General features: G+C 45.7%; 1 protein-coding gene across 1 annotated transcript in view; it reads right to left on the reverse strand.

Moving 5' to 3' along the window:
- The window catches only part of nt5dc1 (5'-nucleotidase domain containing 1), a 73,945-nt gene that overhangs the window by 7,752 nt on the left and 44,193 nt on the right, over positions 1–22,000 (reverse strand). Inside the window, exons 9-10 of the mRNA XM_063223106.1 lie at positions 15,050–15,171; positions 8,243–8,422 (exon numbers count right to left, since the gene is read on the reverse strand). Of these exons, the coding sequence (XP_063079176.1) occupies positions 8,243–8,422; positions 15,050–15,171 (302 nt within the window). The remainder of the gene's footprint in view (positions 1–8,242; positions 8,423–15,049; positions 15,172–22,000) is intronic.

The raw sequence follows: 22,000 nt of genomic DNA on the forward strand, positions 1-22,000 counted from the left end.
CTCCTCTCCTCTCCTCTCCCCTCTCACCACCTCTCCTCTCCTCTCCTCTCCTCTCCTCTCCTCTCCTCTCCTCTCCTCTCCTCTCCTCTCCTCTCCTCACTTTTCCTCTTCTCTCCTCTCCTTTCCTCTCCTCCTCTCCTCTCCTCTCACCTCCTCTCCTCTCCTCTCACCTCCTCTCCTCTCCTCTCACCTCCTCTCCTCTCACCTCCTCTCCTCTCACCTCCTCTCCTCTCACCTCCTCTCCTCTCCTCTCCTCTCCTCTCCTCTCCTCTCCTCTCACCTCTCCCTCCGGTACACACACTCACACCGTAAGCTCAACCACTTCCCGCTCTCCACAGTACACATACACATGTACACAGAAACATGCGCGCGCACACATATGGTCACAAGATACCCGGGTGTAAGTACCCACAAGTCCACTTTTGTAGAGCCCAAGACCAAGACTAGTCAGAATCTAAAGAGGTTCGAGTCTCAGAGCCTGACATGTCGGTCAGTGTAAAACAATGAAAGTGATGGATGATAATAATGTGAATGTTTGAGGGTAGCTTATACACCATGCATGTGAAAATGAACTAGTATGCTATTGGATTTCAAGCTCCACTTCAGAATCTATGATGGGCCAGTGTTCTAAACAAAATTGAGACAGGCTCAGCGAGTACAAAAGCCATATTTGGCAAGACCAGTGTCCAAATCAAGGACAAGTCCGAGTCCAACTACTAGCGAGTCCAAGACCAGCAAAAGTTCATAGGACTTCTACTCCACACACACACCACCACATATCTGTCCTCATGGCTGCCAAACATCCTGCGATGTGACCCCTCAGCAGGAAGTGAGTCCATGGACAGCTCAGGGGGGCATTTCTGGAAAGCGTAGTTGCCAACTATGTTAGCTACTTTGTTGGTTGCAATGCAATTTCCCATTGGCAACTACCAAAGTTGCTAACTGCTAACAACTACGCTTTCCAAAAATGCACCCCAGCTCCGCTCCACTCAAGGCCTGGTCAGCACAGTGTCGAGTCAGCAGCACAGCACAGCACAGCCAAGTGCAGCACAGCACAGCGCCTGATGCCACTGCATCCTGATTTTTACTAGCCTTTTTTATGGTTTCCTTCCATTCCACGCATCAAGAGCCTAACAGCCCTCCCCGACACCCCCCACCCCCTTTCACTTTCATGCCCCACAATCACTGCTCTCTCTAGCTCAATCGCCATCTCTTTCTCTTTCTCTGTCAGTCTCCCTCTCTCTCCCTTTCTCCCTCCTTCCGCTCGAGGCGTTCACTTTTACTCCCTAATCCTTCTCTCTCTCTCTCTCTCTCTCTCTCTCTCTCTGCCAGTAGTGTACCTCTTTGCATAAACATGTTGCGACACGACCAAACAGTCTACAAAACTGAGCGGCTTGAAAGCACAGTCACCGAAACTGGAAGTGATTTGCAGTTTACAGATGGTTTTCTTTGCTGACCTTCCCCTGTGAACTGTGTGTATCCCCCAGACACACACACACACACACACACACACACACACACACACACACACACACACACACACACACACACACACACACAAACATGTGCAAGTGTGTGTGTGTAAGTTTCCAGGTCCAAAAAGACGTCCAGTTGTTCACAGTGCTACTAAACTCTTTTCGAGTGCAATACTCTGCAGGGGGATTGCATGTGATGGAGAGCGTGCGTGTGTGTGTGTGTGTGTGTGTGTGTGTGTGTGTGTGTGTGTGGGGGGGGGGGGTTGTCTAGGTGTATCGTAGCGAGTTTGAATGGATAGAGTGTGGCGTAAAGGCTGGGGGGATCTGCTGAAAGTGAACTCCACAGTAGGGGCTTTGTGGCACGATGCCAAAGGACTGAGGTGTGGCTCTCACTAACACCACCCCACCCCCAACCCCTTACGCACACGCACACGCACAATATTGCCCCCCTCCCCCCTTCACTTTCTCTCCCCATCTTTCCTACTCTAACCTCTATCACAGTGTGTCTACAGCTTTGACGATGTGAAAATTTAGATTTTTTTTTTAACGTTTTAATACCATTTTCCAAAAAAGAAGACCAAATCGCAAGACCATTCACAGGAAAATAAAGCACAAAAATGAATTCGTTATCATCAATTGGCAATTCCTTCGTTGGATCTGTAAGGTTGGTGGTTAGCCATGATCCTTACCAGCCAAATGACACACAGCTTGAATTGAGTAGATTGAGTGGATTGTCTAGTAGTGCTAGCGATGGTGGTAGCAGCAGGACAAACACTGATATTTCACACACACACACCCCCCACCAAGTTAAACAACACCAATATGATGGAATGATACCTCCCTAAAATTAAGATCTACAAAAAAAAGACACGTGGGTTGAAATCTTCAGACAAAATAAGACTTTTCAATGCCTTTTTTGAAATTTAAGACTTTAAGAACCTGCTCTATCTCTGTCAAGTTATCTCGCCTTTACTCAGTTCTTTCCCAAACTTGAAAAGGGTCTGGTCTTTTGCACGCAAAGGAACAACTCAAATCTTCCATTTTGGTGATTTATTGGAATGTGATTAGGTTGAAAACCTTGAACAGAAATAAAAGAAAACATTGTAGTTTATTGAGTAAAGGACAATAAACAAGATTTGCATTAATTTCTTCTGATATCAAATCATATACTTGGAATACATAATCAACATAAATATTTTACTGAAGTCCAACAGCAAACAGTAAGTCCATCGAAGAAAGCAATTCATTTGGTGAGTTCACACTGAGGCATGTAGTTTAAAAGTTCATTTCTTACCAATTGCATATTCACCGTGAACTGAGTTTCTTCTGTGTTTAAGCTGTGTGGTAAGTCTTCACAAACTTTTCTTTGCTCCTCCTTTGACACACATTTCCTTTTGCAGTCAAGATGGCTGCTGCAGCAGGAAGTTCCTGTGCTCTGACAGGAAGTTCAAAGGATCTCTCACACTAAGTGGTTTCTCTGCCCCCTATAGGTTTGGAGGCTGTGGAACTGGGTTAGCAGGGAATGTGTTGTGTTGTGTTTATGAATGTTCTCAGGGTTGACGCCACACCTCCCACTTGATTTCCTGGTTCTTGAACCCAAGGAGGTCACCGGTTGAGCATGTTCAGTGCCAGATTTGTTGGTAAGTAGGGCCTATGGCTTGTTTGACTTTGGACATTGTCTTTGGTGATGACATGCCCTCCCACTTTGGTTTACTCAGGGCCGGTGCGAGGTCTTTTTTCAGAACAGGTTGGTGGTCCTTGGCGTTTAATCTTGAGTTCCTGTCCATTGTAACTGCTTTGCAGCACAACATTTTAGGTTTGTTTTTTACTGGAGTACTTGCTTCAACAGATGGCATATGCTCCCACCTCCCACTTTGGCCAGACAGTAACCCAGTGAGCTCTTGGTGCTTTACTGAGGTGGCTGTCATTGATCTGGCGAAGTGTGTTTTGGATGTGCGAGCTGCTAAGTCCACTTTTTCAAAGAGGTCTGGATGTGCTCCACCAACCGTCTTACCAAGTGGGCCATCCCATAAGACGAGGTCTTCAACTACCTTCACTCTTTGAGGTACAAGTTGTCCTTCTCGATGACCTATAAGTAGTTCAATTTGCTTTGGTCTGTGCAAGTCTTCCAGGCTGGCATCTGGAAAGAACTTTTTCAGCTGTTCTGGTGTAACTTTTTTCTGTACCTTGGCTATTTCCTCCAAGCCATAACAGAGGAGTTCATGGGCTCTTTGAGTTCCTGCGGGTGTCTTGACTTTAACTTTGAGATGATACCTTTTCGTTTTCACTTTCAGTGCCATTCCTCCAACCCCCTGGACAAGCAGAGTGGTTCTTTCACTTCTGAGGTTAAGTCGTCTGGCAGCTCTGTGAGTGATGTAATTAGTGTCAGATCCTAGGTCAATCAATGTGCCGATCTTTTGACCTGCATTGGCTGTAACATTGAGAAGCATCAGGATCACTGGTGGTTCTTGTGATGAACTCATCTCTATTCCCTTAGGCTTGTCGGTGCAGTGAGACCTTGCTGCAGTGTTGGTAAAGGCTTTCCTGAACTTTTCTGCCATGTCGGGTGAGAGTTCGGACACAAATTGGGTTTGCTCTTCTGTCAGCTTGTGACTACTTGTGTTTGACGTCAGTGTTTTTCCAGTTTCATACTTTTTAGAGTCTCCTCTCAAGCAAAGAAGATAATGGTGCTCTACAGGGTCCTTACAGTTCCAGTTTCGACACAGGTAAGTATCTGTACACTCGTTGTCTTTTTCATGGCACTCCAGGCACCTCTTGCAAGCTCCTAGTTTGTCTACAGCATCCCACTTTGCTTTGGGTTTCAGGTCTTTGAACTTCTTGCAAAAGAAGATTTTTTCTCTGTGATCTTCATCTCCACAGACAACACAGCCGTCTTTTCTTGTGGAGTGGGTTGAGCCATATTTGTGCTCGGAGTAGGCAGACCTTTTTTCTGGCTTCTCGCTTACTCCAAGATGCTCCAGCCTCTCGAAGATCTCTTCTTGCTTTTTTAGGAAGGTAAGAAGGCTATCAAAGTGATTGTCAGTTGTGACTCCATTTTTTGGATCTGTCATGAACACAAGCCAGTCTTTTTTCATATAGTCTGGCAACTTGCTTTCTATTGACCTGGTTACTAGTGGGTTTTGTATTGCTCCAATATTGCCAAGCTCTGTGAGATCATCCAGGGCTTTCTCTACAGATTGTATCAGTTTAATCACTTTTCTTGGCTGGTACGACTTTAATGGTGGCATTTTTTCTAAGTCTTCAATAATTTCCAGGGCAATTGTGGTTTTGTTGCCGTAACTATTTTCAAGGACTCTGAACATGTCTTCAGCAGTTTTGTAGCTAGACAACCGGAGGTCTCTGTTTATCGTTTCATCTATGCTGTCTAAAAGCTGGAACTTTCTAGCTTCAGCTGAACCGGTTGGCTCCCCTTGTTTCTGGAGACTCACCCAATCCTTTCTCCATTGGTGGAACTCTCTTTTGAAGCCATGGAATTTGGGTAAGCTGATGGGTTTGACTTTAAGCACTGGCTGTTGGGCAGGCTGCAGAGTTGGCTGCTTCTCAAGAACTTTTCTTCTTTCCTCTTCTGCCAGCTGTTGCGCTGTGAGGAATTCTGCCCTTTTGGCTTCTAGGTCGTTCTTGAGCGTCCTCAGTCTTTTTATTCTGCTGTCCAGTGTTGCCCTTTCATCCATAATCCACATCTCCCAATCAGTGAAGCTAGTAATTGCGTCTTGAATGAGGTTTTTTGCAACATCCAGCTTAAGCTCATAACCGTGCTTATTTACAGCAGTAACTGGGATGGCATGTGCTCCTTCACAAGCAGATTCTGCTTCCTGAATTACAAACAGCAGCTCACCTTCACCATGTCTGGACCAGAGGTTTTCCTGCACTCCCCGTCTGACTGCATGTAACCTTGACTCGCAGTCCTCTATGGTCTTCTCCAGATCTTTTCGTAGCTCCTCATCCAGCTTATCTTCAGACCCCTCATCAACTCCCTTATCTGCAAGCAAGCCGATTTTGTAGTCATAGTTACGGTCGCTAACATTCCTTGCATGAGAGATGAGAGTTTTGAACTCCTCTTGTAGTTCACTTTTCATCATGTGTCCAACAGCTCTGCTGAGGAAGTTGGCTTGCTTCATGAAGGTGTTTTTGGCTAGGGCTCTCTCCTGCTTCAACTGCTTCACAGTCTTTCCTGTAACTTCCTCTGCCATTCTTGCAGTTGGTGTTCCTTTGTGTCAACAGCTGTTTGACTTCAGGCCTTTTATCCACGTCTTCAACTGCCACGCTGGTTTTCAACTGTCAAGTTATCTCGGCTTTACTCAGTTCTTTCCCAAACTTGAAAAGGGTCTGGTCTTTTGCACGCAAAGGAACAACTCAAATCTTCCATTTTGGTGGTTTATTGGAATGTGGTTAGGTTGAAAACCTTGAACAGAAATAAAAGAAAACATTGTAGTTTATTGAGTAAAGGACAATAAACAAGATTTGCATTAATTTCTTCTGATATCAAATCATATACTTGGAATACATAATCAACATAAATATTTTACTGAAGTCCAACAGCAAACAGTAAGTCCATCGAAGAAAGCAATTCATTTGGTGAGTTCACACTGAGGCATGTAGTTTAAAAGTTCATTTCTTACCAATTGCATATTCACCGTGAACTGAGTTTCTTCTGTGTTTAAGCTGTGTGGTAAGTCTTCACAAACTTTTCTTTGCTCCTCCTTTGACACACATTTCCTTTTGCAGTCAAGATGGCTGCTGCAGCAGGAAGTTCCTGTGCTCTGACAGGAAGTTCAAAGGATCTCTCACACTAAGTGGTTTCTCTGCCCCCTATAGGTTTGGAGGCTGTGGAACTGGGTTAGCAGGGAATGTGTTGTGTTGTGTTTATGAATGTTCTCAGGGTTGACGCCACAATCTCCTACTCACACTTTTCATCCACTCAAACACCCGCTGTGCCAATCTCTCTAGAGCGCCATCTCTCCCTCGCTCATCACTCTCTCCCTCCACTAAGACCCTAAGCCCCTTTCACCATCTCTCACTTCTCCCGTTCTCAGGCTCCTGATCGTAACCAGCCATCCCTTTGCTTCCCCGCTCTCTTACAGACTTCCTCAAACCCTTTCTTTCTCTTGCTTGTACCCTCTGCACCCTGCCACTCTTCCCCCTCTCCAGGGCAGGATTAAGATGCCCTGGGGCCCCTCGGTTACAGGTTGCTGTGCCCCCCCCCCCCCAGAAGGCAAATTCAGCAGCAAATGTACATAGACAGCGTCATAATTACGAGCTAGGAATGAAGGACAACATGTTTACCAACTGTGCTAAACACAACAGATTAGCTTTTCAATATTGCATCTTGTCACCATTCTACAATTTTTCAGTTTTTTCCAATCAGGGGCCCCATGACAGGTGGGCCCCCTAGGCTGCAGCCATATCCAGCCTGTGCATTAATCCGGCCCTGCCCCTCTCTTTCACGGACTTCCTCTTGCCCCTCTGTCTCGCTCGCTCACTCGCTCGCTACCCCAACTCCTTCGCTCTCACTCCTCCATTCTTACCCCCACTTGCTCCCCACTCTTCCCTCTCTCTTTCTCCTTTTCCCCAACGCTAAACTCCTTCCTCCTCCTCTCCGCTCTAACCTCCTCTGACTGAGGGCAGGTGGGCGTGCTTATTAACCAGAAACAGCTGTGCGTGCACCGGGCTGCTCGCTCGCTCACTCACTCGCTCGCTCTTCCACTTCACCTCTCTGTCCTGCAGCCCTCCCTGCAGTCCAGCCCTCCCTGCCCCCACACACCAGCGCATACTTTCCTCTGCTTTTTCTCCTCTCCCACCCCTCTCTTGCTTCCTCGCTCGCTCTCTCTGCCTCTCTCATGTCCATCCGTCTTCCCCACAGTCCAGCCTTTTTACTCGCCGCATATTTTCCCCTTGATCTCTGGGGGTTCTCTTTCTCCTCCATCTCACTCTCTCCCTTTCTGTTTCAACAATCTTCCAGGCCACCCTACCTACCATACTCCCACCTCCCCCTCTCCTTTGTTCTTCCATCACTTGCTCTCTCTCCATCCAGGCCATCCATTCTTTACCTGCTCTCTTCCTCTACTCACCTTGTAGTTCCCCCTCTCTCAGCCCTGCTCCCTCTCCCGTTCCTCTCTTTCCATCCAGTCCGTCCTCCCCTGCTCTTCTCTACTCTCCTCGTATTTTCCCTTCCTTGCCCAGGTCTCTCTCCCTCTCTCTTCTCCCCACCTCGTATTTTCCCTTCTTCAACTTGGTACCCCCCCCCCTCCACCCCCTCTATTTCTCTCCTCTTCTACTCACCTTGTATTTCCCTTTCTTTTCCCAGGTCTCTTTCTCTCTCCCACTCACCTCGTATTTTCCCTTCCTCACCCAGGTCTCTCTCTCCATTTTCCCTTCAACTTGGTATCGCCATCGTTCCTCTATTTCTCTCCATTCCCCTCTCTTTCTCTCCTCTTCTATTCACCTTGTAGTTCCCCTTCGTTTCCCAGGACTCACTCACTCACTATTCCCCCCCCCTCTCTCTGTCTCTGTGTCTCTGTGTGTGTCTGTGTCTGTGTCTCTCTCTCTCTCTCTCTCTCTCTCTGTCTCGGTCTCTGTCTCTCACCTCGTATTCCCCCTTCTTCTCTCAGGTCTCTGTCTCTGTCTTCCACTCACCTCGTATTTCCCCTTCTTCTCGCTCTCGCTCTCTCTCTCTCTCTCTCTCTCTCTCTCTCTCTCTCTCTCTCTCTCTCTCTCTCTCTCTCTCTCTCTCTCTCTCTTCCACTCACCTCGTATTTCCCCTTCTTCTCCTGGGGCTCCGTGGGGGCCTCGGTGCTGCTGCTCCTGGGCGGCATGCCGCTGGGGACTCCCTCGCCCTCCATCTCCTCCACGATCATCACCGTCTCCCACTTCCCGTAGCTGCTGGCCGGGAACATGTCCGAGCGCATGCTGTCTCCGAAGTACACCACCTGCACAGCGAAACAACGTGGGAGGGCAGAGAACCGTGGTTGTGTCAGAGTCAATACATACATGTATAACCACACACACGGACACGGGCACACGCCACACACGGCATGAATGAATGAAATGATTCAAGGAATGACTACATGGACGGGTCAGGATTAATGTGTCTAGGTGGAATTAACACATGTGCAATGGGGAAAGCATTCAAAATGTTGCCTCTTGCAGGCTTATGCTCCATGCTTCCATGCGTTCCAGTCCGTCCAGGAATTCACAGAGGCCTTTTTTTGTGATTGTTGCAGCCTAAAATACCAGATATTGCGGGACCTTTTCCAAAAAGATGCTCCCCCCCGTTCGTTTCCTGTCTCTCCTCCACTGCCCTGTCATAATAAAAGCATAAAAAGCCCCACATTTAAAAAAAATCTGTACAGTACATCCTGGATTTGGAGAGAAAAGATTTGGAAAGATTTCCTGCTCTGTCAAACTTGTGCTTTGGCATTCTTTTGCCCCAACTGTCTCACTCACTTATATGATCATATACATACTGTAGGTGTTAAAAAATGTTTTTTATAGTTTAAAAGATTTCTAACAATAAAGACATGCCATTGTCAAGTGATCCTACTCAAATTAGGATTGGAACAAGGTCACCTGGGTGCGACAGTTTCTAGGGAAAAGCTTCAAATCTTCTTAACCTCGAGTCACCTTAAATACACCTTGTACCTGTTATGTTTGGACAAAACAGGTGTGTGTGTGTGTGTGTGTGTGTGTGTGTGTGTGTGTGTGTGTGTGTGTGTGTGTGTGTGTGTGTGTGTGTGTGTGTGTGTGTGTGTCATCAACTGTCCTGCTGTGGGCCAGACAGAGCACTGACTTGAACCCAACCTTGGGACTTGAAAGTGGTCGGCCACTGACAGTAGTCATTCAACCTGACAGAGTTTGGGATTCTTAAGATTGAAGAATTGCTGAAAACCCTCAAATCTAAATGTGCTAAGTGTAAAGATGACGACTCAAGTCTCTAATCATCACACACAGAAGTTAAGTTCTACATAAATGGGCTGAACACTTTCAGCAACATGACAAGATGTCATCTTCTCCAGAGGGACTGAGGGGAAAAGGTCAAACGAACAAGGAATTGAACGGTTTTTAACATTGACTTGAAATTTTAAAAAGAGAAATGTGGAGGGGGAATAGAAGTTTGAAAGAGAAGTCCAGCTGCCTGGAACTAATCTATGGACCGAGATGACCTGAATGAATACATTTGTACTGAAAGGGGAAAAGGTACAGTCTTGGCATTTACAGTGTAAATGTTTCCATCAAAGTTTTTAATGCTAAGAAAGAATGTTGTTATCTAAAGTGGACCAAGGTTTGAGTGAGTCTGTAGAGCAAAAAAAACCCCAGATGAATCGCTTTTTTTCTCACCCACCATTGCCTCACAACACAATAGCTCACAGTTACAAATGAGTCCTGGATTTACTGATGCGAAAGCATAACACCCAAAAGCCCTGGGGCCGTCTGACACCTGACAGAGTGGTACATTCCCCAGCTTGCGCTGTTGATTGTCATGATCCCCAAAGTGACTGGACACAAAGAGCGCAAAAAAGCCCAAGCAGCAAGTTCAGGCCTGCCTGGTAGCCGCAGACATCATGAAATCATTTAAGGAACTTATTTGTTTCTTGTTCAGTATGGGACACACTGGTAGGAAACGTCAAGCAAACACTGCAAGCTCTGTATACATATAGAGCACATTGTATCCCCTCCCGACCTGAGAAAGAAAATAAAACACCGGACGCAGGAGCGGCAAACAAGAATCTGTTACAACCTGACCAACTGTTTGCCAAAACCGCCACATTTCTTTAAACAAATGGCGGCTGTTCGTTGTCCACAGTAGTGTACAAAGACTGATTCTTCATCACCGGGTCACTTTAAAAAGCAGGGGCTTTATGGAGAGAGCGTAAAAGCTATAACCCCCCCGGCTGTGTGCTGGAGGGGTAATGAGAAGGCTTTCTGGTGCTAACGGAGGTGGGAGCACTGCACTTGGAGGCCCTTTCCACAGCTCCGCTGTGGAATGCAAAGAGCTGGAGGAGGAGGAGGAGAAGGAGGAGGAAAAGGAGGAGGAGGAGGTGGTCAGAGAGACTCCAGACACAGAGAAGGTGGAGATGGTGGGGGAGGGGAGCCAGGAGAGGAAAGGAAGGAGCGAATAGGGGAGGAGGGGGAAGGTGGTGGTGGCGGCGGTCAGTGTCACCCCTGATGACTGCTTGCCGCCGCTACTACTGGGGCAACTCCGGAAATCCCCCCCCCCCCCCCCTCTCTCTGTTAGTCGGCCATGTGTACTACGCGCCGGCCGTTTGCCGTGCATATATAAACAGCAAGCAGCAAAGGCTGCTGCTTCTACTGCTGCTGCTGCTACTCGATGAAGCCAGGAGCTTGGGTTTCGGATTTCCAGACATTCCCAGAAACTTGGGTCCGTCCCCACTGGCCCGGCGGTCATTCCCCCACACACCCACCCACCCACCCACCGAGCCCCATGCCCCAGCCTCCGCCCCCAACCCTCAGGCCCCGTCCTGCTGCTGGTGCCGACCCGTTTCCATGCGATCTCGCTGCCAAAGGGGGGCAGGTAAAGTATGAAAAATATTTACAGGCAGAGGAATCCCATAGCCCTGGTCATCACAGAATAAGAGCTGCCTTCATTGGGCCTCTTCACAAGCTGCATGCGTCCGTATGAAAAAAAAAAAAAAAAATCCTCACCTCAATTCCACTCAGGGCACTGTGATCGAGTGCCTCTACACTCGGCCTCCAATGGTCCGGTCACTTAAAACCATCGCTAAAACCAGGTGATTTACAAAAAGGACGTCAGGCTCTTGAAGCGATACTGGGCCGGGCAGGAAAGCTTTGGACGGACCGCAGGGCATCAATCAAGCCGCCCCAAATATGGAATGCGTAAAACGATAGGACAGTTTGGAAACACATCTCGCTGTGGAACCAAACAGATCCATCATAGGGCCCTGTTTATTCCAAGTAAGGCAACACAGTGGCTCTTTGTGCTAAGCCGCTCCTGAGCATCCTTTCAGCCAGCAGAGACCTTTCTTCTATTTCCACGTGTGCAGCACGTCCCTGGCAAAAAGATTCTCTTTTTCCTCCAAATTAGATTAGGCCAAAAATCTGATACAATACTTACTCTGCACACCTTTTTTGAATCAAAATGCACTTCACAGATATTGGATAAAGGCATGTGTGTGGAACAAACATTTCTCCAGCATTAACACAATAGATTTTCTGTATGAATTTAGTTGTCAGATCTAAAGACTGAAGCAATTGCGGTAACCCATTTTTTGTGCCTTAAAGGGGTATGCCACTATTTTGGGGATTAATACAGTTAAAATTGTTGGCTAGGGTTTATAAAGGTGCTAAAGTGTCTTATTTTTCATGTTAAGCGTTGTCTTGCTTTAAGACAAGTTAAAAGAGGGATTATGTAGCTAAACTAGTGAAAGTCAATGCATCACTGTAGCATGTAGCATGCTACACGGATCCGTTGACTTTCACTTGCTTAGCGACATGCTCCCTCTTTTAACTTGTCTTAAAGCAAGACAACGGCTTACATGAAAAATAAGACACTTTACCACCTTTATAAACCCTGGGCAAAGATTTTAACTGTATTAAGCCCCAAAATAGTGGCATACCCCTTTAACTATGCCTTTGAGACTTGCCCAGAATAGCTCAATTTAAATCAGAAGTAAATTTGATAACGATAGTTCTCAACTTTTTTTGAACAAATGCCCCCCTGACCTCGTCATATGCCCTTCAAAGGGCCCCTAATCCTGGGGGGACCTCCGTTGAGCACTTTATTGAAAAGGTTTAACACTTGCTATGAGTTTAAGCTTTTAAGTTTAATTCTGAGCCTTCTCACTGTGAAACAGTAAATTCTGCTCTTGGAGCACAGTACAAACTATTAATACTGCATTAAACCGGGTTATTTCTGCAGGTTAGGGAGGGGGATCATGAACAGCCCCCTGGAACGTGCCGGGAGGACCTAACAAGGGCTTTAAAAAGGGAGGAGAGGAACTTGCAGGTTGGTGCCATGACGTTGAAGTAACATTTAGTCAACATCGCAAGTTTGTTAATGCTTTGACACTCCGGTGTGTATCCAATCTGGACACCAAGGGCTGAAACATCAATACTTTAAAACGGAGATGAGTAAATGAAGCAAAGGACAAGCAGTCTTCAGATTTTTTATTCAGATTTTTGTAACAAAAGAAAAATCTGAAGAGTGCCGTCATTCGCTTCATTTACTCATTTATGTTTCATGTGGGATTCAGCACCCAGTTAAGAACTGTATTAATTATTAGGCGTAATTACTGGAACCATAGCATTGAGAAAATTTATTTCGAAAGAGAATAGAAGTAACCCTTGTATCTGAGGAAGTTGTAATGGTATCCACATGTACTTTTCAAAAATCAACACCTCTCCTCTCCTCTCTGGAAACAAAAAACTAGACACCAATAGTTTTTATAGTGGATTTATAAAAAATTGGTTAAATGCTAATATAACTGAATGTTTTGAATGAGCAAGGCACATGAATGTGGCATACTTTATGTATGTGTGTGCTTGTGCTTGAGAGATGGGAAATGCGAAATGTGGATGGGAAATGTGTGTGTGCGTGTCTGTGTGCGTGCGTGCGTGCATGCGTGCGTGCGTGCGTGCGTGCGTGCGTGCGTGTGCGCGTGTGTGTGTGTGTGTGTGCTGCAAAGTCAATGCCCGGCAAGTCTGTGTGAATGGCGCCCATTGAGTCTGGCTGCCGTGACTCCCTTCAGGTGAAAGGGAAAGTGGAACGAGCCCCCAACTGCATGCTGCAGACACTACAGAGGTTACCACACCCCACCCCACCCCACCCCAAACCCCCACCCCCACAAGCGGCAGGTTGACACTGCATTCCAGCGGCTGCCTCGTCCTTGTGCACTTCCAAACACCCACACACCCACTCATCCCCATACACCCCACCATTTCACAGTGAAATACACTCTCCTCTGCTTAAGAACACTACGAGCATTCAGTCTACCATGGCAGAGCCGCGTGGTGGAAAGAGAGAGAGAGAGAGAGAGAGAGAGAGAGAGAGAGAGAGAGAGAGAGAGAGAGAGAGAGAGAGTGAGAGAGAGAGAGAGAGTGAGAGAGACGAGGAGCAGGATGTGAAAGACATCCGTCCCTATGTGCACTCGCATGTTTTTTCTTTCGTCTTCTTTTTTTTCCAAGTCTGAGGGTGGAGTGGTGTTTTCTCAACACACAGCTTTGCTCTCTGTGTGTGCGTGTGTGTGTGTGCGTGTGTGCGTGCGTGTGTGTGTGTGTGTATCCTGGAAGCCTGGAGGGCCCTTGCCGTGACGAGCACCCCGCCACCCTGTTGTTGGCAGATCGCTGGCACAGCACTGCATCGGGGAGCTTCACGTCATGTCATGTCGCGTCACCCACCCGCCCGTCCTCCACGTGTGCCAGTCCGGTCGGTCGGCCGCAGGTGTTTGCCACCACACTGCCATACATGCCATGCAGGCCTAAGCGCCCTCATGCTGGTGAGAATGTGTGTCTTGTTTGATTTAGAGGAAGCCGAGCCTTCTTTGTTCCCGTGCCAGCTGGGGGAGTGAGAGTCAATCTCAAATCTCAGCCTGATGGCCTTCTCTGACAGCTGGTATGAGGTGCGAAGATTTCACATATGGATCAAGGCTGATGCAGTTTGTGTGCGGCGAGGAATGCGCCCATGCTGTTCCGCTTTCGGGAGGAATAAGGGGAGCTTGACGATAAGCTTGCACAAGCAGAGAAAATGAGAAAATGCAAACCATGAGTAGGGTGTGTGGAGAATGGAAAATTTCAGTGAGTGCACACCATGACTTGTACCGCTTTTTAATCTGACCATCTTGTGAACCGGCAGATCCCAGTGAATGCACTGATCACAAGGCAGGTATCGTAAGGGCGCTAATGAAAATGTCACAATACTCATACCTCAACAAATACATTGTTGTACTACCTTACATTTTTGGGTAGTGGCCACTGTCTACATCCGACAAAAAGATAATAGACGACATTAAAAACAGTTACTAGTGCACTTCTCTGCTTAATGTGAAGCATGTTCAACAACACCTAGCTTGAGCAGAGCATGGATAATGGAGAAATAATTAGCAATCCAATCACCACACATCCAAGTGGAGGGGCGAGCTTAGGCAACGGGCCACATTACACACCGTGAGAAATGTAGATGTAAGGTGCACGGAACAAACATGGGCATGCCCTGATGAAGAAAATGGGTCGAAACGCGTAGGCATGTAGCCAGTATTTAATAAAGGCTTTTTAACTTTAGTAAGGAGCGCCTCAAATACTGTTTTTATCTTTTCATGGCACGTGTTTGTCTTTTAGAAGCTCATATACTGCTGAGGAAACACTAGCATCTGCACCTTTCACTACTTACACCATTACCGTACACACACACACACCGACACTGAAAGAGAACAAAGGCACACCTACCCACCTGCACGCACAACACTGAAAGACAGCAAAGGCACACCAACCCACCTATACACCCACACACAGACACCCCCCCCCCCCCCCACACACACACACACACACACACACAAACACAGAAAGAGACTCTCCTGCCTTACCTTGGGATCCTGCTTTCCTGTCATGGTCTTGAGCAGCTCGAGGAGATGGGGCCAGTTTCCCTGGGAGTACCAGCCAGGCTTGTCCAGCGCCGGAAGACCCTCACTGTCCTCCATGTCATTCACTGCAGCACAAGAAACACCCACATCTCACTCAATGAGATGCATTGGCACCTTAGTACCTACAGATGTTGTTGCCTACGTGGCATAGTAGTGCAGAATTGTTTCAGAGCTTGGTCTGTTTCCATCACACCATTAGATTCAATGCATTTCACTATGACACAGGCCTTGAGATAATATTGACATTTTAGAAACATACTGTATGTGGTGCTTACATGTAAGCTGCGGTCTATGTTATCTGTATAATCCTACTCTACTGCACTGTGATTCATATTGTATTACACATACACAGTTTCATGTACAGATTTTCTCTAAAGAGCACTTTAATATTAGCAATGGCAATTTGAGCATGTAATGGCATGCATGTGATGGTTTTGTGATGTTTGCTCGCCTGTACTTGCCACATTTGAATCTCTGTTGTCACAACATCAGTATAACTTTTGGACATGAGGTTGGCTATTCATACAGTGAGTGAGTGTGTGCAATAGACAGAAGGCAGCGTACAGCACAGCGAGCAGGTGATGAAATTCGTGTCATCTTTTGACAATGCCTGCCAGCGTGTCTTGACACTTTCCAGTTCCACACTGACGATGCCTTTTTGAAAAAGCCACAGAATCATCCAGAACCTCTCTCAAACAGAAGAAACCTGAGCCTGAAACACTTTTTAAAAATAAAAAACACAATGACCACAATTTCTTCTTGCAAAATAAACTCCCGTCAAGCCTGAAATCAGGCACTGAGCCTGAATAACATCAGCTCTGCTTATAAATTCAAGCACAATATCTGGAATTATTCCTCCACAAATTCCGTTCCAGACTGCTACTGATTAAACCTAGGCAGACCTTTGGAATTCACCTGGAGACTATCCAGTGTATCTAAGGTCTGCGCTTTGCCACGAGCACCTGGAAGAGAAGAACCAAAAGTCTCGGCTACAATGTGCCCCTGAGCCATGGCTGTGATGACCTGAAGAACAAATATGCCTGCCACGAGCCCGGGACATAATATACCAGAGCCTTTTAAAATCCGTATATGCACACAGACTTTGTCTTGGTTTGTGTGTGTCTGGCATGGTACACTGCCACTCAACTGTAGGTCTGTATGCGGCGTTGAAACAAGTGGCTAATTCTGTAGGTCTTTCTTGGTTGACCACAGACCTTGCTGTGAAACCACTGGGCTTCCACTGCAGGGCACCACTGCCCTCCACAGCTCTCAGTGGCCTATAATCTGTGCCCTCGGCTGTGGTCGCCACCGTCACTCTCCCTGCAGCACTAACCAGTGGGCCACTCTGCAGCATGCACACGACTCCTTCGACACCAGGCGTTCTCAAACGTGGGCCATTCAAATAATTTATTGAATGCAAAAGTGCCATGTTCTAGTATGCCTTATTTAATGCAAGGCTGTGCATTGAATTACGCTTTTTCACAGACTGCCCTGGCAATGTGCCACAGAACGCCAGGGATTCCTGGTCCCACTTTGAGAACCTCTGCTATATAGGCTGGATCCCACTGGAGAGACATCACTGTGGATGTGATCTGTTTAGAAAAGGATGTCACAGTGGAAACCGGATATGACAGATTGACAGAATCACAATCAGAAAACTTTACTCGTCCCAGCAATGGTTCTAATCAGTTCACAAATAGCAATGAGTAATGCAATAAAAACAAACAAAATAAAAAAAATAGACAGAGGTGTGTCTGTGCTTAACACATTGGAGGACCTCTCACTTTAAACACATTGTGTGATCTTAAACATTGCCATGTGCCCAATACATTTCGGGACGACTTTGAAGGTTTTTTATTGTATTTCCTCCATGGGTTGAGACTTGTGGTACACATTTACTGCATGGGTTTTGCTCAATCGCCCAACCAACCTTAAAATCCATGCCCAATTTAAAAAGCGGCACAACCAGGGTAAGCCTATCACGCGAAAGCTGACAAAAACCAAGTGAGCACGTCGCTATAAAACGATTAATATTACCCAGCCTGTAAGTGTCGACAGTTATAAAACACACACAAAAACCTTATAACGTCTTTTTAAAAAAGCAACGTTTCACTCCCTATAAACACAACACCTCCTGAAATGCACTTCTCTGGCTATTTTTACCGCTTGCATTTATACAGCTTTCCATCTTCTATTACTGGTAATGTTTAAAACCAGATTACCTAAGGGGAGCTATGGGACACTGTAGTACACTCAGGGTACACAGCTGCAGTAGCAATGAACCGTCTCCTTTGTTGTGATTGATTTTGGACCAACCGCAAGGACAAACAGCCTGCAACACTTCCCCTTCACATTTTGTTCCCCCACACTTCTCCGCTGTTGGCATTTATTTTCAACAAACAATGAAGATTCAAAGTGGCACATGTTTAATACTAACGTAAATATGTTGGCCTAGGTTGTTTGAATAATAAACTGAATAATATTTCTGTTTAATCTTTCGTCCACCTCCCTCCATCCATTTTTGTGTGCTACTCTTTCCAACCCATTTACGGCAAAAGTGACGACAGTGCAATGGAGAAGTGATGTTTTGCTTGTGTACGATACAATGCTGAGACACGTGTATACCTGGAGATTAAATGACATGTGCTGTGTGTTTTTCTTCTTGAAGGCAAAGTGTAACACCTATACACATACTCCAAACTCATATAATTAATATCTATTTTGTTAAAGGTGTAGACAGGAGACTGATCATGTCAGCTGAGCTTGATGTTCATCTGATTTGGCTCCGTATATATACCATTAGTTATGCCATGAGACAAGAGATTATGTTCCCATTTCTCCAATTACCTTACAGAATATGAACCACATGTGAGCTAAAATAAGCAAGAGACAACTTTTACTGAACTGGTTATTGGAAACCATAGCCTGGAAAAATACAGCGGATAGGAGAACAGTCTGTAAAACTCCTGGTGATTGATAGGATGACAGGGGGGGAAAAGAAACAAGAAACTGAGTGGGAAGGGGTCAGTCAAAAAAACGTGGGCTATTGCGCCTCTCATAACGGTGCTGTGGTGTTTTCTCACTGTCAAAGCCACAAGGTTTGGGTTTCCCACTGCGGAGTGGATTCCTGCATAACTGCTGGTAAGTATTACGGCAGCCATTCCATCGGAGGTGTATAGCACCGCAACGGCAACACTGGGTGATTAGAAACAGACCAATCGCTGCTCGGCACTATTCCTGTGGACTTCTCCCCTCTCTCATACCCCAGGCCAACCCCTTCTCCACTCCCACCCCCACCTCCACCCCGGGGACAGACTGCAGTCCCTCTGCTCTGCTGGAGTCTTGAGTCAAGAGTGAGTTCACTACGCTTGTGTGTTTCAGCATGACTAGTACGGTAATCACAAATGTCCCTTCTAGCACCCCAGGCCTCTACTCTTAAAATTACTGGAGTTTGCACACAGACACAGACACACACAGACACAGACACGGACAGGGACACACATTTTCCACTCAACTACAAGGCGTTTGGACTGGCATACTAGTCTTCCATCATCTACCAACTGTGATGGCTACCTGATGGTAGAGTAGCATTCAAACACTGCCTTTGGCCAAAAATATTGTCCTTGTAGTATCAATGTTTGTCAAAAAAAACTGCATACGAAAAACAAGGCATATTAAATAGGGAAAAAAATATTCTCTCTCAGGAGGAGTTTTGGCAGGAGACAACGTTTTTTTCTTTCTTTTTTTCCTGAGGAATCACACAAATACTTTGCTTCCAGTCAGCGGTGGCGTTTGGCCAAGTGAAGGCGAGGAAGAAACAGAGCACTGAGCTGCCTCCCAGAACATTCCACCCACTCTTAACTCCTCCAGACAATAAAACCAAATGAGTCTCACAATGTCAAGTCGCACACTGTACTGTACATTTGCCCTCATTTTAAACTATTACACGGCAGACATTTCAACTAGCCAGTCAAATTGCGGCATGGGGAGTCTTTTTGTCTTTTTTTGGTGTCTGAAATGTAAAGGTTATTAATGAGAAATACACTGTTCGTATTGGAAATCGTGTATACAGTATGTGAGTCTTTCATTACTCAATGGAAAAATGTGCTTGTGTCTTTTTGCTGTTGTACAGTCTGGATGAGGCCTACGTTTTGGAAATAAAACGCAAGGCAAAAAAAAGTTTTGTGTATCATGCAGATGGCTTTGAGAGGATTGGCCCCTAGCCAACGTTTCAAACAAATGAAATTCACTCAGGGAAAGTTTACATTCTTGTCTGTGTTAAACAGCATAAGAACAGAGAGAGATATATGGGCAAAGGCAGATAAATGCATACGATCGAACACAGTCATGATAAACACACAATCCTCAACATACACAAAGTTAAGACTAAGGAGAATCTCCCACCAGAGAGGGACAATATTGAAGTACTTAGGAATGGTCTTTATTTTAAGAGTTGCTCGGAGCTAATGTTTACAGACAAATTCCACAACAATACACAGTGCACACAGCACTTAAGAGGCAGTTTCTGGGAATACTTTGAATACTGATACTGATTGAATGACTGATACCGCAGGGTTGTGTCTTGGCTTTCCCAAATAGGTTTCGAGGCTTCTGTCATCTATGACCATTATTAGTCATGGACACAGACTTGTGGCCACAAGAGTAAAGACGGTACAGGTGAGGTCATTACTAACACAAGTCTCTTTGAGGGTGAGGTTTTTTTTTTTTTTTAAATAACAAAAACAATCCTCAAGAACGACTTTGCTCCAGCAATGATTTCAGATCATTTTCATTCTACAGAGAGCATGAGCAGAGTGAACTCACACTGGTAAGGTTTTACGGAAGGAGTAACATCTTTGGCTCTAGCTTGTCGACTTCAACTAATGCATTGCTCAGAGGATGTTACTCTGCTTCTGAAACGGTACCAAAATACCACTAGATGACTTAGAATGCATTTAAAACCATCATCAATTACTGCCCAGTAGGGCTGGGTGAAATAATCGAGTTAATCGATAATCGATCGAATCGAAATTCACATAATCGATTCACAGGGCACAAAATCGATTTTTTTTCTTTTTCTTTTTGTTCTTTTTGTTTCATTTAAGTCTATGGAAAATACCCAGTAGGTATTAGTCAATTAGGCCTAGGCCTACTTATTACAAATTAGCAATCTGTTAACACTGTCAAGCCACAGCCCTTTGACATTTTTATATAAAAATAGGCAACAAATTTGGGGGAAATCCTGGCACCAAGATAGCCTGCTTCACACCAGACGGTGTGTGTGTAGCTTTGGCGCCCCCTGAGCTACACACATTACCGTCTGGTACACAGCCATAGAGCACGCTCCGTCTCCAACCAGAAAATAGACAGAGCATTTATTTCTTAAATATAAACGGTAACTCACATTGAGGAGTCACAAGACAGATTAGAGACTATATTGACTCTTTAAAGATTAACAGGAAGGTTTCTGAAGGAATTTGTCGGTGACGAGGCCGTGCAGAAGCAATACATTCTCAGCCTATTTTCTGGTTGGAGACGGAGCGTGCTCTATGGCTGTGTACCAGACGGTAGTGTGTGTAGCTCTGCTCCGCCAGGGGGCGCCGAAGCTACACATACACCTTCTGGTGTGAACCAGGCTAGCACTAAGAAAGGAGCGGATTGAATCAATTCGGAATAAATCGAATCGAATCGAATTGAATCGTGATTAATCGATTCAAAGCCCTAAGAATCGAAATCGAATCGATACAGGAACATGGCTGCAATACCCAGCCCTACTGCCCAGGGGTTAAGTTTTGCTACAATGTAATGTTTGTAATGTTAAGTAGAGCGCTACTTGATACAGGACGGTGCCAAGGTTTTAAATATTTTTGACAGAACTACATTCAAGCTGTGTATGACAAATATTTGTGCCATGTCATAATCATACAGTCACGAATTACAGATGCGTCTTTTCTGCAGGTGGGCTGCACTCTATAACACCAAACTCCACTTGGGCGCGGAACCATCTCGCTCTGTTCTAGAATGTTGTTTGCACAAGTGAATGTTTTATGTCAACGACTGAATGTTTGCAGTGACATTGTGTGTGTCGTCCATCACCTCAAAATGTACTAGCGTAACAGGACACTGTACAGAACGCAGTGTTCATATTGGCTAAACAAAACTGACTAAAGACACCAAGTGTACTTGACCGTGGTATGAATGCCAAAGTGTGAATACGTCCTTAGGCAGCATTGAAGATCAGCAACAGGGCACTGTTCTGTTCCCATTACTGCAAACACTTATCACCAAGATTACTTACTCAGATTTTTCTTTCACCACACCTGACTAGACCAACACCTTGGTTTTTGTTTGCCAAAGGTTAAAAATGGGTTGAACCCAGTTCAAGACAAAAGGATACAGATAAGAGATGTGAAGATACTGTTTTCCTGCAAACAATAATTTAGAATAAAAAAATCGATTAGAGGCCTAAGATACGGTAGAGCCTGCCCTGCAATGGATAGAGGCAAAAACACTGAGATACTGAGAGATCACTCTTTTTGTTTCTCACTCTTTCTTTCTTATCGTATATGCGTGTGTGTATGTGTGTGTGCATGCATGTGTGTGCTTTTGTGTGTGTGTGTGTGTGTGTGTGTGTGTGTGTGTGTGTGTGTGTGTGTGTGTGTGTGTGTGTGTGTGTGTGTGTGTGTGTGTGCGTGCGTGCGTGCGTGTGCGTGTGCGTGTGCGTGTGCGTGCGCGTGCGCGTGCGTGTGTGTGTGTGTGCACTTGACTTATTCATTAGACATTTTCTCATATCTGTATTGCAGCATCTCTCCAGCAGTGAAATTTTATTCTTTTCTTTTTTGGGGGGGGGGGGGGGGGTATTGAAGTCCTTAAAACCTTCAAAATGTACAGGTA

Source organism: Engraulis encrasicolus, chromosome 18 (genome assembly GCF_034702125.1).
Source record: "Engraulis encrasicolus isolate BLACKSEA-1 chromosome 18, IST_EnEncr_1.0, whole genome shotgun sequence".
Classification (NCBI taxonomy): Eukaryota; Metazoa; Chordata; class Actinopteri; order Clupeiformes; family Engraulidae; genus Engraulis; species Engraulis encrasicolus.